Genomic DNA, 18,518 nt, shown 5'->3' on the forward strand with positions numbered 1-18,518 from the left:
GAGCACGTTTGGCAAGTCCTTCAAAATCTTGTTTGAAAAGCTTGGTCCTCAGTCAAGTTTCTAGAGTTTGCATGCTTAAATCTGAACTCTTTACCAAAAGCTTGTACTATAATCAATGAAGGGAAATGAGAATTATATATGTTTTCCTAAGATCAATCCTTTTGTCTAAATGTACATAATTTTCCATTAACTACAAAGGCAGCATAACATGACCAACAGACATGCATGAATACTCTTTCAATATAGATTGTGTGTCTGTGTGTGTGTGTGTTTTTGTACCTGTGTGCAATTTAAAATGTAAAGTAATAATCTCAGAGAAAGACCTAATTGAAGGAGCTTGTCACATTTTAAAATTTAAACATCTATTAAAAAGCACTTTCCCCAGCAAGATTTCAACAAAGAGACTTTTCTGCACTACTGAAAGGACTTAATACAAAGATTGCACACATATCATGTGAGATATTCACTAAGTAAAACATTATATAATAAATAGCACAAGATATTCATGTCTGAGCTATGGGTAAAAAACAGTGAACTTTACTTGTGATTTTGTTCTTTTTTTATCACTTCCTGTAAAAATGAAGGAGCTCACAGAACTTTACAATCAAACATTGCCTTATCCTCTGGTACAGCAAGGATGATCAATAGCTTTTTAACAAAGCTCTGCTTCCGCTCTTTGAGCTGTTCAAATGAAATACAGTCACTAGAAAATAAAAATACATATATGCTTATTTTAGCTTTGCCACTTAGAAGTTTGTGTCTGTGCTAGACTGGTATGTTCTTCTTGCTTTTATCCACTCTTAAGATTACAAGAGCAGTGTCAAGGAGGCTTAGTCCAGGACTTACCATGAACAGGGCATCATTCCTAAAAGGTGCCTTGCCACTCTGCTTGGCAAATTAAAGATTGATAAATATGTAAATTGGCCTCAGGACCAGAGAAAAGGCCATGGCACTGCCCAGTACACCAGTATAGATGTACCCTAAAAAGAAATGAGTTCTTTAAATCTCATAGCATGTGGGCAGTTTTCCAACAGTAGTCTCACCAGGACAACAGACAAATTTAGCAGCACCTGCCAACATTGATAGATTATGCTGATTTTCATGTTTAAGGATTGACGTGGAATTTTATTGCAGTAACTTAGCACTACTACTTCATGACCAAGTTATCTACTACTGCAGTATCATCCCTTTTTTTAATAGATACAATTTTTAATTAAATAAATGCTCCTATGATACAATTTTGGCCTATCTTCTGAATACTGGATTAACAGAGGCCAAGTTTGTATCACAAACATAAAATAAAAACTTTTGAACAGTCAAGACAAATTTTGACAAGCAACGTGAATCTCAAGAACAAGTGATCAGCCAACAGAAATCTAAGAGAAATGTAATTTGCTCCTTCATTTATGATAAAGCTTACAAACTGATCTTTTAAAAACCATTTAAGATATTTGGTCTTTGAACTATTTTCATTGTCTGAGCTAAGGGAAATGCAAAAAAACCCCAAAAATTAAAACTGAAAATCTGAGCTGTTTTTTCTAATTCCTCTTTTTAATTATCTTCAACTTTATTTTTTTACAACTAGGAATATCCTTTTTTCTCCTAAGGAAGTGTAATTATTTTGTGTTTAAACAGAATTCACAATAAGAACATGTGCTCTGAGTACTTCATTCGCTGTGAGATAACTTCCCCACCCTGCTGAAAGAGATTCTCTTTGTTTATCATATCCTATATGAAGAGATATTATCCGTATTTCATATAAGTTGAAAAATTATTTACCTTTTAAAACGAAAGCTACAACTTGAAGGAATTATTTGCTACAGGAAACACAATTGACTGACACAGCATTCCTTACTACATGCACCAAACCAGGCTCTGTGAGATTTTCTTTTAGGCTATTTCTTTTTTAAATACTTATAAGACAGTAAGAAGCATAGCTGTGGCTAAATGATGTGAACTGCCAGTTGATAAAAGAAAGAGAAATGTAAGCCAGCATTTTATGCACAGGAATAGCCTGGGAAATAGAAAACACTGTATTGACCCATACTGTTTCCCTCCCACAGTGGGTGTGACGGTGTGCTCGGCTGTTTTTTTTCTTGCTGTATCGCCCAGATCCACTGAAGTAGGATCCACTAAAGGCAAGTGTCTTTTATCAGGCTCTCACAAACACCTCCTCCCCTGCAGTGCCTTCAACTCTTGACACCAACATGAGGTTCAAGTTCTCAATTGTGGCTCTTCTTCTGGAAGTGTTCATCATTGTTTTGTTTGGGATATTTGTGGAATATGAAAATGGTGATCACCCTCAAATTTTATATCCAAGTAAGTGTTGCTATCTAACATTTATAGAAGTTATAATTTTTTTAAATTAATTCTAAACAAGATTTCTGACTAACTTATTAGGCCTACTGATATAGCTAGAAAAGAAAAGCATGCTTTGAGGCAAACAAAATTTTTCTGAGGCGTGAAAGCAGCTGGCTTCAAAGGTAAATTCAAGCTGAGCACATACAAAATTCTGAGAGTGTTTTGAATTCTGAAAGATACTAAATTGACCTAACTGCTACAATGAGCTGTTCTGGGACAGAAAAATCCTGAAAATAGTTCTAGTGTTTGCATAGCAGGTTAAAACTTGGAGAAATATTGATTGCTTTGAGCAATTCTAGCATTTTCCAGAAATAGGTAGTAATGTTTCTTGCTGATCTTCTATCTTGATTATTAAAATGAATGAAACATTTTCTGTCATCCGAACTTCAAAAAGTTTTTGTATGAGAACATGGAAATTGGGCAGCATATTCAGTATATTCATCATCATTATAAAATATGTTTGCAGAAGCTGGACTCCACAAAGGGCAATAGTTTTTGTCACAAGGTAGATAACCCCCTCCTACCTTTCAAAGCAGTGGCTCAACTGTAGACAGTAATGCTTCAGCCTACAAACATTTCTGTTGATTTGTTGTTCTGCAAATGCTTGATGAAGTTCAGCAAAAAAGCTATGGCCTCAGAAATAGTCACTGACTTCTCACACCCTATTCCTCCTCATACAAAGATCAGACTGTAAATAGATAGAAAAACAAGTATACAGAGGAGTAGCCTGTGTATTCCTGGCAGCATTGAAGGTTTGTTGTTTGTTTTCTTGCCTCTGAATCAGACTACAGCTTGTAGTCTGATTGCAACCTTCTCAATGAGGATCATAACATTGACCTCCTTGCCTGCATGTAGTACTGATGTAATTTTGAATGTATCCTTCTTTTTATCTTTCCAACTGTGCTTTCAGTGACTGTTACAGAGGAATGTGACCTCATGGTCATTTTACCCCATAGTAGTCTTGTGTTGTCTATTCTCAAACAGAGAAATACCCACTGGAGAGAACGATGAATGCATGACATTATTCAGTTCCAGATGCAAGTCAGATGATGAACATCTGGGGCTAATTACTCATATTTGGGTTAACTCCACTAAAATCCAGCAGTATCGCCAAGAGATGGTAGCTTGGGCTGTGTCAGAGCCCATTTGCTTTCTGAGATGCAGCTTAGCCATGTCCATGATACTGAACTATCGCAGTCCCTAAATTAGGTGGTCCAATATATAGAGAGTATATTGGGAATGATCCTTGGTCCGCTGTGACCTAGGAGGTGATAGTTGGCCTAGGCAAAAACTGTGTAAGAAACCACACTAATAATTGGACAGCACAGATAACTCTACTCAGGCACTGTTATTTTGTTAATATAGCTATTGCCTAATACCCCTGTCCACCTACCTCTTCTCTGACTTTACGCGAAAACAACACAACAGCAACTGATACAGCCACAGAACATAAGTGTTCTGGGCATCTTTGTAAAATTTGGTAAACCAGAAGGATGCTATCTAGGAAACGGGTCCTTAAAACTCAGATTAAGGTCTATTCACACCACAAAAATAGAGAAAATTACCTTTTCCAGTCTGATTGTGCACTACTCTGGTGCAAAATTGACCTGCATTTTCATGGAGTCTTCCTTACCAAGGAAAATGAACAAAGGTTCATGGGATCCTCATGCCAGTAATTTGAGTCTTCAGTGGCCCTTTAAAATTTGTGCTGCATTTCTTCGTAACCCTCAAATCTTCTGGATGAAGATTGCCTATGCCGCATGCATCACCATGAGTATTGTGCCCCCTGGTAGCTCCTGGGATGGGCTGTTCCCACACTTAACAAAACTCTCTCTTGCAGGCCTGCTTTTTTTTTTTTTTTTTTTTTAATTTAATATCTCCTTTTTAAAAAAACATCAGAGAGAGGGCAGAAGCCTCATTAACATCACAGAGGAAAGAATTCTTCTCACCAGGTCCTAACACTACAATATAAGCCTTTAAAAGTAATCTATCCAGTTAGGGATCACCCATAGCTATTCCTTCCATAATAACAGTGCCTAAGATATGTAGGAGAAATTGCCTGCTGGCTCACATGCTTTCCTGCACAGGCAGTGTATGACCTGCGCACTGTCCCCCAGCCATCTATACTATTGAACTACTAGCAAGCTCCTGGCATGGTTTTGGCTCATTGTGCTGGTTTCAACTGCAATAGAGTTAATTTTCTTCTCAGCAGCTGGTGCAGTGCTGTGTTTTGGCTTCAGTCTGAGAACAATGCTGATAACACACTGATGGTTTTTGTTATTGCTAAGTAATGCTTGCCCCAATCAAGGACTTTACAGTCTCTCATGCTCTGCTAGTAAGGAGGGGCACAGGAAGCCGGGAGGAAGCAGAGACAGGACACCTGACCCAAACTAGCCAAAGGAGTATTCCATACCACAGCACGTTGTGTCCAGTATGTAAACGGGGGGGAGTTGGCCAGGAGGTACCAATTGCTTCTTGAGGATGGGCTGTACATCCATCAGTGCGTGGTGAGCAATTGTATTGTGTTTCATGTTGTTTGTTGGCTTTTTTTGTTCTCTCTCTCTTGTTTCGTTATTTCCCTTTTCATTATTATTAGTAGTATTGTATCATACCTTATTTTAATTATTAAACTGTACTTTTCTCAATCCATGGGTTTTACCTTTTTTAAAATTCTCCTCCCCTGCTAGTCAGGGGATGTGAGTGAGCAGCTGTGTGGTACTTAGTTGCAAGTTGTTGGGTGCAAACCAGCTCCTTGACCTCCTCTTAGGTATGGCTTTAGACACATCATAGGTTAAGGGACTATTCTCAATAAACAGTACAGATGGGAACAGTGTTTTGGGAGAGAACAGCATGTAGCTGTACAGGTGTAAGTGAACCTATGCCATTTGCCATTTGGGCAGGCCGTTCAGGACCCAGTAGAGACATAAACTAAGCAAACACCACAGATTTCATGTTGGACTTTTCGATGCTGATTTAAAAAATGCTGATGGATCTCATTCACAGTAAGTGGAATAAAAGCAGGTTTTCCTTATACCCTTATACCTTATACTTGTTTTCACTTTTATGTGCTCTTCATCTCAAAATTCTCTGCATAGAAAATGTATACAAGAGCACAGTTTGTCCGAGGACCCAACAGAAAGTTAGGGCTATGGTTTTGTAAATGTATTAGGATGTATCCTGAGCCAGGACTTACCCTGAATTCACAAAACAATGAGTTCAAACTGCTTCCCATGCTATTCCCAAAGATGGTAACCCATCTGTACCTCAAAGATTTAGTTGTTTTGGCCAGGGGCCGATTTACATTCTCATAACTGCAGAGCAGGGCTTGCTTTTATATGCCTTAAATACCTCAGCACCATGAATCAAAGCTGTTTCAGTATTTTTGGGCTGCAGGAAGACGAAAATAATAATTGAGGATCACCACAGTTTTGTACTCAGGTAAGGACAGCTGAGCTGAGATCATTCCCAAAGCATAACTTTGCATTTTATCTATTTCTGGTGAATGCAGGTACAAGCATAGCGTATGGATGGACAACTTCAGGTGTGCTGTGCTATTAGAATGGGAGGACAAGGGCATGTGACAAGCAAGCACTCTTAGAGGATTTCTTTAGTACTGGTGCCCTGTACGTAATGTCCTGTGATTGATCTATGGCTCATGGCTTAGGAAAACTTATGCACTCCTCTTGTTCAGGGTTCTCCAGTTTACTTTTTTAGGCAGAGCAAAATCACGTATTTAGTATAAACCGAGATGCTACAAGCATCTTTGCGTTGAGACAGAAAACCGTGTGGGAACCTTGCAGTGGAATTAATACAGTGGTCATGGGCAGCCTTGAAGAATCATACGCAGTGGTTTTGTTCAGGATCTACTGGAAAGTTTTTCCCAATCTTTATTTTCCTGTCTCACAGAAAAGAAGAACTGTATGTTCTTAAACACAACTAGTTATTGAAACACTTTATTTCAAATCATGGGGATTTTTCCCAATCATTTAAAATGATTCCAGATCTTCTTTTCTTTAAAAAGGTGCTTAAGAGGTAGTCGAAGTGCAAGATATGGGCTAGACTAGTTGAAATTTACCCTCAACATCCATAAATTAACCTAATTTTAATCTTTTGTGTAAATAAGTCCAGACAGCCTTAAAACATGTGAATCCTGGCTTGCTCTCAAAAGGACCCAGGATTACAGTCAACAGCTTCTTGCTTCAAAAAGAATTGCTTCTAATCTTCAGGGCCCAGGTGAGATTTCTAAAAGCACCTTTCAAAAGAGACCTGAGCATGCAGAAGCCCTCTTGATGGGCACTGAGAATTAAACTCCTCAGTCATCAATGTGCTTTTGAAACCTGTTCTTTTGCTCACATGTAGACTCAGGTTACTTAAACATTAAAGCATCCTTTTACTAATCTAGGTATGATTTACTGAGATGTGGTATATATGAGTGGGAAGTTTCAGAGGGAAAAATTTACTTGCTTGTCTGCAATGTAAGTAAATTATTATTGGTTAGCGGTTAACATTAATGTTAATAATTGCAACCAGGAGATTGCAAACAAGAGCAAGTAATATGCTAACAAACTGTAATATCCTCTGGGAGACTGGAAAAAATTTCTTACCTGGAGCTGAGTACCCTGAATGGGCAAAACCAAAACTTCTTAAGAAATTTCATGGCATAGGCTGGTTAAATAATAAAAACAAAGAAGTAGGTAATTTTCAAACATACCCCTCAATTTGTGCATGAAACTGGAGTGTAGTATAAACTGAACACTGCTGAAGTCATGTATCACTTTGACTGCCACTTTCTTCAGCTAAATCAAACAAAAAGGCTACTTTTGTAGATGTTGCGGTGTAGCTTTTATGGATTTGCCCTCTAGTTCTGTATATTTTTTTGTAACATTAACAAGCTCCTATTACAAGAGTCAGACAAATAAACAGGGCCACTTCTCAAATGCAGAGGCGCTGATCCCACAGGCTAAGAGGTGAATGGTCACTCACAGAAAATTGTTTTAAACAGGAGAAAAAAGGCTTGTTCAGCATCCAGTTTCCACTTACCCTCAAAAAAGAGGGAAAGCAATCTTGGCTTGTGCCCTCCCTTATTTGAAAAGAGATTTCTCATGTGACCTGTCAAGATATTTTTCTCCCACTTAAAAAGAAAAACTGGGTGACCACCTGTACCAGAGATCATCATGGTGGTGTTAGAGGAACAAAGGGAACGCTAACCACTCAGTTCGACCTCAGTTCAGTTCTCACTGCTACCTGTTTTCTAAGACATTTGAAGGAGAATTGCTCTAGATGTGCAGTCCACCACCACAGTCAAGTCAGGTACGAAGATGCAGTTCTATGTTCCTGTGGCACAGGCTGCTGCAAGCTGGGAGGGTGCACAGACAGATGTACCTGTCACATTATTTTGTACTTTTATATCCTTTTCCTAAACACCCCCTGCTGACTCCCCTGACACAGGAATATGGGAAAATTAAGCTGTGTTTTGGATTCTGCATCCCCTAAGCTACTAAAGATTTTGCTGCTTATAGGATCAGGAAGGTTGTATTAGCATGGTTTGGATTGTCCCCAGCCATATGTTTTTCATCTCTTGGCAGGTCCTCTGAAGTAAGGGAATATGTTGAGCTCTAAGCAAGACAATTATTTTAACACAGCGTTGAGATACAAAATATACAAGTATATCAAAGGCAAAGCCTAAATGGGGAAAATAAGTTAATTGTTTATCTTTTAAAATAAGTAATAAGCATAATACAAGAGTTTTTGGATGGTAGTTCTGGAAATTTAGTAACATGGAGGAAAATATGAAGCTTCCAAAGGACTGCAGGGGCTTCAAGAGTCCCATCACTGGCTATTATTGAAGTCAGGAAATAAATGTAAAAATGTCCAGGCTAAAAAGGAAGAAAAAGGGTTGGAAACGTCTGCAAACCACCTGCATTTCTATGCTGTTCTTTAGATGTGTGAAGTCCACTGTGAAGGATCTTACTATATGCGTGTTTGCATTTCTGTGTCATGGAATATGATGGTGCAAATATAGTTGTTTATTAGGGATCTTCAGTAATTTATTATACTTCTGGGCCCTCTTTTGGCTAAACTTGGTAATGCATATAGCAAAACTAGGTAACTGGGAAATGTAACTTAAAGCCAACGTCTCAAGTTTTTCCTGTATATTTGCATATAGGAGGCAATGAAATAGAAATTAAAGACACAGTTTCCCTATACTGAGGTTCTTACTAACAATAAAATCAGAGAAAGATTCAGTTACAGAACTCAAGCATGTTTGGTGTAGAGCCCATTAAATCACGGGAAACAGTTCAGAGTAGCAAAATATTTAAAATATAAAATATTCGTGGTGATAAACTCAGTTTGCATTAAAAAGCCTTTAAAAATGATAGAAAAAGAACTACCTAGACTTTAACAAAAGTCACATTTGTGGGGGGATCATGTTTGAAGGAGGGCTAAGTATATGTTGATTAGCAATATTAATTTATTACTTTAGACTTTACCTTAAATGCCTTTTTATTTTACACATAGAAAGAAATTAATCTCTTGGACAGTAATTTTTAGGGATCACAAGCATACCTTTCACTGAGCCAACTAGCACTCTACCAAACAGATCTCATGCACAATTTTGGAGTTTGCCAGAACCTGCTGGATGTGACAAGGTTTGTTTGAGAGGGAAGAGAACTTTTCTGTAAAGACATGAAGCTGTGATATTCCAGGTAGCATCATACACAGAAAACAACTCCAAATACACTAAATTTTCTAGTATAGAGATCTAGTGTTCTACCCAAAATGATATAGCAAGGAATAAAATCTGCACTTTCCAGGCACTCAATCTTCAACTAGTAGACTGGTCATGAAAAGAGAAAGTATGGATCACACTGATGACATGAGTCGGAACTCTTTTATTTTCTGTTAAATCCTCACTTGTCCCTAGCTTGCCTCCCTTCGCTCTTCATAGTCACTACACAGTCATGTTTTTCCTTCAGTCTTTCAGGATGTTCATGTGATGATATTTGTTGGATTTGGTTTCCTGATGACCTTTCTGAAGAAATATGGATTCAGCAGTGTTGGTATTAGCATGCTCATTGCTGCCTTCGGTCTCCAGTGGGGAACCCTGATGCAAGGATTTTGGCACATGAAAGGAGGGAAAATTCATGTTGATAACAAAAGGTACATGTGAATTTACCAAAACTAACATTTCTATCTTTTGAGATAACAGGAGAAGCCCTAACTACAATATCTATGGGATCAGACTGTAAGTTCACTGAAATTTATTTGAGCCTCTACTGTCCACCTTTTGACATTCATATGGCCTTCACCTCTAAAGGGACAACACATGGTGCACTGGACCAAGAGTACCAAAGAGTGGGGTGAAATCTGACATGCTACATTACGTGTAGAGACTACTTTGAAATTCTGGAGCTGTGGACACTGGAAGAATTCCAGTTTCTCCTGCAGCCAGCAGGCATGAAAGGATCTGTCTTTCCACAACACATGGAAGAGTGGCTGGAACATGGGTGGAATAATACATGTATCCACTCATAAGATTTTCTTCCACCTCTCAGGGAATGATTGCATGAGTACCATACTGCAGTAGGTTTTGGACCCCAATCATGGAATAAGAGACCTTATGAACAATACCCCTAGATACTTTTACCTGTCCCATTCATCTGTCCTGCTTCTGCCAAGGTCTCAGAGGGTTTTCCACATCTGCATTTCTTTTTTTCTGAGACAAGTTGTTGACAATTTAGAAAGGAACAACATCCAAACATTACCGAGGGACAAGCAGAAATAACATAAGTAGTTCCTTAATGCTTATAGATATGCATTTGTAGAGGGACCCGTAAGTTAGTGCCCTTCTGTGCTGCAAGGTTTTGACCAGTTTGTGGTTTTATTTATCTTTGCCATTCCCCATAATCAGTTAACACTAGTCCTTCCTGACAGCTAACGCAAACATGATGCACAGTGATAGGAAGGCATGCAAGGCTTTTGGAATGAGATAGACCATGCTGTAAGTTCCCTCTCCTCTTTGGGGTTCCAGTGACAGTCAGAGCTGGAAATATTCCTGCACATCTGCAATACATATCTCATCTGACTTTTCACTGTCATTTCACCCTGCTGAGCATGTATATGGTATAAACAGGAGATAACATTCCCAAACTTTTTCCTCAGTAGCTGGTAAGATCTCTACAAAACCCATCTGGAAAGGTTTGCTTTAATTTTTGTCCACAAAGATGATCTTAATAATTTCATATTTGAAGATGTAAAATTCTATCATTTCAATGATATGACAGGTTTGATATTAGAGCCTTATTTCAGGTCTTTTTAAACTGATTTAGTTTTTTGTTTTGCTTTGTTTTTTATTAACTTCAGCATAATAAATTCAGACTTCAGTACAGCAACAGCTTTGATTTCATTTGGAGCAGTCCTGGGGAAAACAAGTCCTCTTCAAATGCTGATCTTGACAATTCTGGAGATTACAATCTTTGCCTGCAATGAACATCTAGTTACAGAAGTATTTCAGGTACAATTATTTATCAGTAATTATTTTCTGCTTATAAAAAATGCTTTCACTTTGTAATACCTCCAGTTTACATACTCTAGGTTTTAGTTTCTATCATAGAAAATAAACTATTAAGGTCATCCTGACTTCTCCTTCATTGAAACCTCATCCTTACGCTGTATAAAATCTGTGGCATTATTCTGGGTCTTTACTACAGGCTACAGATGTTGGAGCCTCAATGACCATCCATGCTTTTGGAGCTTATTTTGGTTTAGCTGTAACCCTGGTCTTGTATCGTCCTGGATTGAAAAAAAAGCATGAAAATGAAGAATCTACCTATCAGTCAGACATATCAGCCATGATTGGTAAGTGATGTAATAGTGAATACTAATCAGTTCATCCGTCTTTCATTCTTGCATTTTAATGATTGCTTATTATTACACTGCATCTATTTTTTAAGTACACTCCTAGACACATATTCTTTTTTGTCTGATGTATGCACAGTGTTTTCAGTGACACATATTTTTACAGTTTTTCCTGTAGGAAAAGTCAAGTTAAAGATGCATTTTTACTGTGCATTAGTGGTGACTTACTTTTTGCTAGCTCTTCTGTTATAAGCAGCATTTCATAGAAGCTGGCCATAAATAAAATTATTGAACTGTGCCTATCCCACTAAAGAATGTTAGGAGCCATACACCTGTCTGTCCATGAGATCTATTCTACACCTATCTGCCTGTGAGATCTATTGGTAAATCAATTTACCACCTAAAACTATCAATTATATCAGCAGATGATAAAGGATTTGCATGTGAACTGTCTTGCTAATGCATCCTATGCTGGTATGGTTTGCACAGTGCTGGTGAGCTTTGGCAGTGAGTGGAGCACGACAAGGGAATCACAATGTGCTAAAGTCTTCCAGTAAGATCTGGTTAATACCATGTGTCCAAATCACAAATGCCAATGTCAAAAGCTTCTGCATAATCAATTATTTCTTCCAGCATTTTGGCAATTTCATGTTTCTTATTGATAACCTTCCTCATTTCTTGCAGCTAGTTCTGTTCTGTTGGATCTTTCACACTGAAATACCCCTTGAGACTGAACAGTCTTTATTTCATTTTGACTTCTATTCATCCAGGTACCTTGTTCCTTTGGCTTTTTTGGCCCAGTTTTAACTCTGCCATTGCATCTGGAAGTATTTACTATATTAAAGCAATTGTCAACACCTACTTTTCCTTGGCTGCGTGTACTGTTGTAACATTCGCCCTCTCCAGCCTGCTGGATCAAAGAGGCAAATTCAGTATGGTAAGAATCACATTGCAACCTCTGATAAATCAAGTCAGCCCTCTATAATAACGATGATTAGACAGATTCCAAATATCCATGAGCTATCTGGAGCCTTTTCTCATGCTCTGGGCAAATTAGAGCTATTATATTTCTAAAAACTATAATGTAAGATCAGGTCCTGAGGCAACCCACACTACTTCAGGTATGTGGCAATTCCTCAGTGTGATCACTTCATCTGGAGAGTGAAAAGCTCTTAGATATTATAGTGATGGTCCTGCTCCTTTGTTCTCTCTTGTTAACAGAACCTTCTGGACCATAGAGACATTAGTCCAACATTCAGATGGACTTTCGGGTCTTATTCTAAAGATCCTATGATGTGAGTTACTGTATTGCCATAGCCAGAATAGGTCTCTCAAAGCAACAATCTGTTCTGTAGCAATCTCACAGTGCAGCTGCACAACAGGCAAATCAAATTATGTTGAGGCTGCTAGACTGCCAGCCTTTCATCTCCTTATCCTAAAATCCAGCCCCTATGCTTTCCTGCACTTAATTCCAGCAGTTTCTGGAAGTGCAACTTCCAGAAGATGCTGGAAGAAGTGTTTGTCTAAGCTCGGCATGAGCAGGCATGGTTCAATAAGCTTGCAGAATTTGCTGCCATTGTAGGAGCAGTTCTCACTGGCTCAGCCTGGCTTCTCAAGAGGTCAGATGAGTTTTGGTGATTTTGCAAAAGTTGGATTTCGTTAAACTGGTCCCAGTTAAACTGGCTAAGAGCAGCACTGAACCAACATTGAACCTGATCATGCAACAGCGTACCCTGCTTTGAAATCCTGTTCATTCTTCATTGGAAAAATGTCACCTGAAGAAAGGGAAAACTTCCTTATGCAAAAAAGACTTCAGTCACTCATCTCTAAAGCAAGCCTCTGTTCCACATATATCATCTCCACTCTGTATACTCTTTGCAGGTTCTCATCCAAAATGCCACCCTGGCAGGAGGAGTAGCAGTGGGTACTTGTGCTGACTTGTCAATCCAACCTTTTGCTGCCATGTGCATTGGGAGCATTGCTGGAATCATCTCTGTCTTTGGGTTCCACTTCCTGACTGTAAGTACTGAGGACCCAGCTCTGCTCTCATGTACTTACTGCTTATTTGGCTTTACTGGAGCTGTTTTGATTTGCTAGAAAGGGAGTTTAGAAATTGGGTGAAATCATCAGTATAGAGAGCTAATTCTAGATAACAGCAATTTTTAAAACAGCATGATTTAAATATATGCTTATGAGTTAACTTCAGTGCATCATCTAGAAGCAGGGAAGGATCACAAAGACATTAGAGTTCATTAAAATTGGGATTTCTCTTCAAGGAGCTGCCACAATTTTCCTCCAAGTTCATGTACCACTGAAATAGGACTATTCAGTCTTTTAAAATTTCTAAATAGATCTGTAATCAAAAATACTTAAGAATTGTAAAATGGAATTGTTCCATGTGCAAAATGTAGAAAAAAAATATTCTGACTAAAATGGATTAAACTGGAATTTCCTGATGGAGAAACATTCTGGAAGAAATTACCTGACAAGCAGACTCAGAACAAGTGTGTATGTGGTACTTAGCCACCTCTTTCAACCTTCACTGCAGTTGCTGAAAAGATTATCAGTGGACTGTGCTGTGTTTTGTACCATTACATTTATGATGAAAGCTTGGAAATTTGTACCATTATACCTACAGATTTGGGTTTCTCTGTATATAAACAATTTCACAGTGAAGGGAAAGAAAACATGTTTTATAGCTAAACTTTGCGTACCTAAATTAATTAAATTTTCTTATACTTCTGCACTACTTTCTTTTGTATATCATTCTAGAGATAATGGAAGACTATAAACTCACTATAAACTTCATTTTTCTCCTCATTTCAGCCTTTGTTGGCATCCAAGTTGAACATCCATGACACTTGTGGAGTTCATAATTTACATGGGTTACCTGGAATACTGGGAGGTATTGCTGGCATTGTAGTAACTGCAATAAACGATGAAATTAGGTGAGTTACAGAGAGAAGAAAGGAGTCTGTTGATTTTTGAAGGCCTGTCCTAATTTTCCACCTTCTTTGGATCTAATTATGATTATTTTTTTTGCAGAAAATGCATCTTTGATTTGACGTCAGACATTGTGCTCTGATTTAAATAGGACTTTTCTTGATATCCTTCCTTTAGCATACTGTTTATATGCCAAGCTTCTTCCAAATTAAAAGTTCAAGTAAAAATAAACAAATTTAAAACATCATAAGAAAACCAGCATACAGAACCATTCAAACATAGATGAATCTTTATTATGATTCTACAATTACACTACTGGTAACTGTAAGATTTCCAAGAAAATTAGCAAAATGGGCCATTTCAACTGTCTTAAAAGACTCCAAAAAGATAAAATATTGGTCTTTTTGACAAAAGGGAGCATTCTCTCAAGGCTTACAAGATACTAATACCTTTCCAAAGACCTTGTTTTTATCTGTAGTCTTAAACAAAACCAAAATAAAATCATGATTTCTGTCTTGTACAAAGTAATGGCTGGATATTTTCCTATGTGCCACCTTGTCCAGCAGACAGCAAGTAAAATGTTTTAAGACCAACTATCAGTCTCAAAGTGCAATAATTTTTAGATTATAAATGGTTTGTTTTCTGCCCTTTTCAGGCAAGGAATCCACTTTACTCCCGGCATGCAGGCTGCTGCTCTGGGCAGCACAATTGGAATTGCTCTGGCAGGTGGAGCATTGACAGGTCAGTGTGACAGATATAGCAACTGAAATATGTGTGAATTTAGAGTTTTGCCCATGGCTAACTTCAATGTATCAACAATTTCATGTGAATAATACAAAATAGAAAAATAGAAATAATGCAAGATGGCATGCTGGCAGAAACTTAAATATGGAAAAGCAGTTTTCCAATCATTTTGTCTTCAAATGAAGCCTAGCTATGTTGCTGAATACATACTTCAGAGAAACTGAGTCCTATGTATAGGAATAGTAAGATGTTGTTATGGATTAAATTCTTCTCTTAAAATTCTGAACAGAGACTAGTTTGAGATGAAGACATACTTATTTTGGTGTCACATATTTCCATGTGACTGTGGATACTTTATAAACAAAAATCCAGGCTGAAACAGAAAATTCCAGTCTGAAATCTGGGAAAGGTCAGAGCAATTTAAAGCAAGCTCTTATTCACGCTGGCGTGAAGAAAATTGCATCACCTCTCCTAATGAGTGACCAGGTGGCTGGGAATTTCTGTAGACTACGAAATGAGTCAGAAAACATAGGAGACTCCCCATGGCACATCTGAGGAATATTTATTTGGGCATTTTGTCTTTTTTGTTTTAACCTCTGATGCTGTTCTTTCTGCAGGTGGCATTCTAAAGCTGCCTTTCTTGGGACAAATATCTGACCAGAACTGCTTTGATGACTCTGTGTTTTGGGAGGTAAGATACAACCTCTCTTTATTTTCATTATGTTGGAATACACATGGCACACTGCAGTCCTGCTTTCCTAGGGTTTGTGGTTTGCACATATAAGTCAACTTTCAAAAATGCTTCTCTGGCTAAGGCTGTGAAATTTTTAAGGCTACCTTCAGGGTCATTTTTGGACTTGCTAGCTTGTCATGGACTAACCTTGAATAAGAAGCAGAAATAGATCCAAAAAATTGAGACCTCAGTGGAGCTCTTCATCTGTCTTTTAAGCTCTTGCTGTGACAGGCATCCTCTTCCTTCTTGTAGTTTAGACATGTGCTATTTGCATTTTTGGGTAAATGGTGCTGCTTTTCTAGCATGATCTAGGATTTCATACTAAATGAAACCTGTTCTAGGTGGCCCTGCCTTGGCAGGGAGTTGAACTAGATGATTTCCAGAGTTCCCTTCCAACCCTAACAATTCTGTGATTCTGTGAAATTTAGAGCTCTTCTTCAGTATTTGTGGGATGAGTCTCTCTTAAGCTAAGGAGAAGCTCTTATGCTTCCTGCTTGAATGAAGGAAGCCGCCCAGTACTATTTGTTTATGGACAAAGACACAAACAACGGGCTGAGAAATAAGTACATCTGAAATAGCCCTGTTAGGCTCTCTTTATGCTCAATGAAGAAATGGCTCTATATTGCAGTTCATTTGAATCCTTCCAGATCTGTGTTAGGTTACATGAATTAAAACCTTGAAAATGTCTATAATCTCCACTGATAATGAAAGACCTTTCATTGTCTACCTCAAAAGTAGAGCTCTATACCATACAGGCCTAGATTTGATCATTTGAGTCCCACATACATCTCTGACCTGGATGCCAATCAAGCACAGAGCAGAAACTCAGACATATATACCCTCTTGGCTAACCTAATAAATTCCCTGTACCATTTCTAGGCTTTCTGCATCTCCCTTCATTATAGACCAATGACAGGTTCTTAATTTGGCAATCTGAATTTTATCCTTTATGCCAAAACAAACTTGAAAAGAAATACATGATATACATTCCCTTTAAATTAAATGTTGTGAACCAGAAGGCAATTTTATTAGCTTTTTCATTAATTAAATTCCAGTATGAACCAACCGCTTAATTTGGCTTTTGGTGAAAGTTTGCAGTGTAAGGGGAAGTTGTGAGCCAGAAGATGAGCTGTAGCAATGGCAATCAGAAAAAAGCGATTATTAATGACAGCTCTGCAAGTCATTCTCCGTTTGACCTTGGGAAAGTCAAAGCACTGTTTTTTGCTAAACCTGAAATAGGTTGTCATATGCAATTAATAAAAATGTCAGAAATATTAAAGTTCTTAAATGTGCTCAATTCTAAGTGAGCTTTGTCAGGTAATCAGAAGAGGCATTGATAGAATACAACTTCATTTTACATTTCTTTAGTCACCTTATTCCTTTAGAACTCTTTGAAAATTTCAGGTATTAATTTCGAACTCTTAGCTAAAGTCAGTGTTAAGGAATTCTTCTACTAAGAGAATCTTTATTTCATCCCCCAGTTCAGAACTGGTGGTTCTTGTCAGGCTGCACCAAAGTTAATAAACAGAAACATAACATATACAAATAGAGTGACATTCTCAGTGCACTTCAGTCTCTTTATATGGCAAAAGGAAGACTATATCTCATCAGCTAAACTCTTCTCTGATTTTCATGGCAGGTTCCAGAAGAGAAGAAACTACACGAAATTCACTCCAACAACTATGATGAGCACAGCAGATTTGAAGCCACCATGTAGAAAAAGTATTAATCTGTAATATTTATCTTAATGATGCTCTTTCAAATTTCTAATGCTAAAAAACAACTTATGAGTATTGTCCTAACCACACTAGGTTTTCAACAAGGAGCTGTAGGTAGCTATATTTTTTAAATATAAAACAAGCTTGATCGTAGGATACATAGTTATTATACCAAACTCAGGTGAATTAATCAGATCCTTCCAATATATTTGTTCATCAGAAAAACCCACCACAAACTGCTCTGCAAAATTACCTATATTTTACTTTTTGTCATCACTGAATCAATATAGCCATTGAAACAACTTCTGTGTTTCAAGTCTATTACAGGATACCATATTTAACTGCAATATTTCTGAGTTACAGTCACATCTGTGACTGCGTGGGGACTGCATAGAGGTAATCAAGAAGAAACAGATTGATATTGCTTATTTGGAGTCTAACAAGCTTTTCACCAGAGCATCCCAGATTAACTTTTTCAGAAAGTGTGTTGTCCTGGTTTTGAATGGAGGAGAAAATGTTCTATATTTCAAAGACTGGTTATGACAGGAAAGAAAATGCTGAAATAATTTCCATGCCAAAGCACAGAAGGTAATGATTAACAAGGTATACTAAGTAGCAATATGATTATCAAGATTCTTTGTTAATAGGTTTGTTGAAAGAGAGAAGAACATGAAATGGTGAAAAAAAATTCAATCTTGGCACAAATTTATTTAGATTGTTTCAAGAAACAGTAGGGGAATTGAGTAGGTGCTATGAAAAATGGGTAACTACATAATATGTCTTATTATGTCCAACATTAGTAAGTGGATAGTAGCACTGTTAATGTCAAAAGATACAAGCTGAACTAAATGCTAGCTCCAAGACAAAGCATGAATTCTTATGAGCTGATCAGAAAGCAACTGTATTCAACCTACAGAAGACTCAGTGGAGAACTTCTATGTGGTGAGTCACTACTTTGAAATCACTGCCTTCTAAGACAAGAAAAAGTAGAAAGAAGAAAAGTGAAGCTAAATTAAGGTAAACTAACTCCACCCGAAGAGTAAAGATAATGGCTGCACAATTAAGAGAGATAAGAATTGAGATATCCGAAGGAACTCAGAGCTGTAAGTTGAGAGCAGAGTTACACGTCTGTGCCTGCCTACCTGTGGTAATCCATTGAG

At 37.7% G+C, this 18,518-nt stretch overlaps 1 protein-coding gene across 1 annotated transcript; it reads left to right on the top strand.

The window, feature by feature from the left end:
* The first annotated feature begins 2,142 nt into the window (after positions 1–2,142).
* On the top strand, positions 2,143–17,357 carry RHAG (Rh-associated glycoprotein). Its single transcript, XM_010015905.1, has 10 exons — positions 2,143–2,319; positions 9,339–9,522; positions 10,726–10,876; positions 11,073–11,220; positions 11,991–12,157; positions 13,102–13,239; positions 14,047–14,168; positions 14,819–14,904; positions 15,525–15,598; positions 17,280–17,357. Exons 1-10 carry the CDS (start codon positions 2,208–2,210, stop codon positions 17,355–17,357), a joined length of 1,260 nt encoding a protein of 419 aa, XP_010014207.1. The 5' UTR covers positions 2,143–2,207.
* Positions 17,358–18,518: the final 1,161 nt, after the last annotated feature.

The sequence above is a fragment of the Nestor notabilis genome, unplaced genomic scaffold (genome assembly GCF_000696875.1).
Source record: "Nestor notabilis isolate BGI_N333 unplaced genomic scaffold, ASM69687v1 scaffold1546, whole genome shotgun sequence".
Classification (NCBI taxonomy): Eukaryota; Metazoa; Chordata; class Aves; order Psittaciformes; family Psittacidae; genus Nestor; species Nestor notabilis.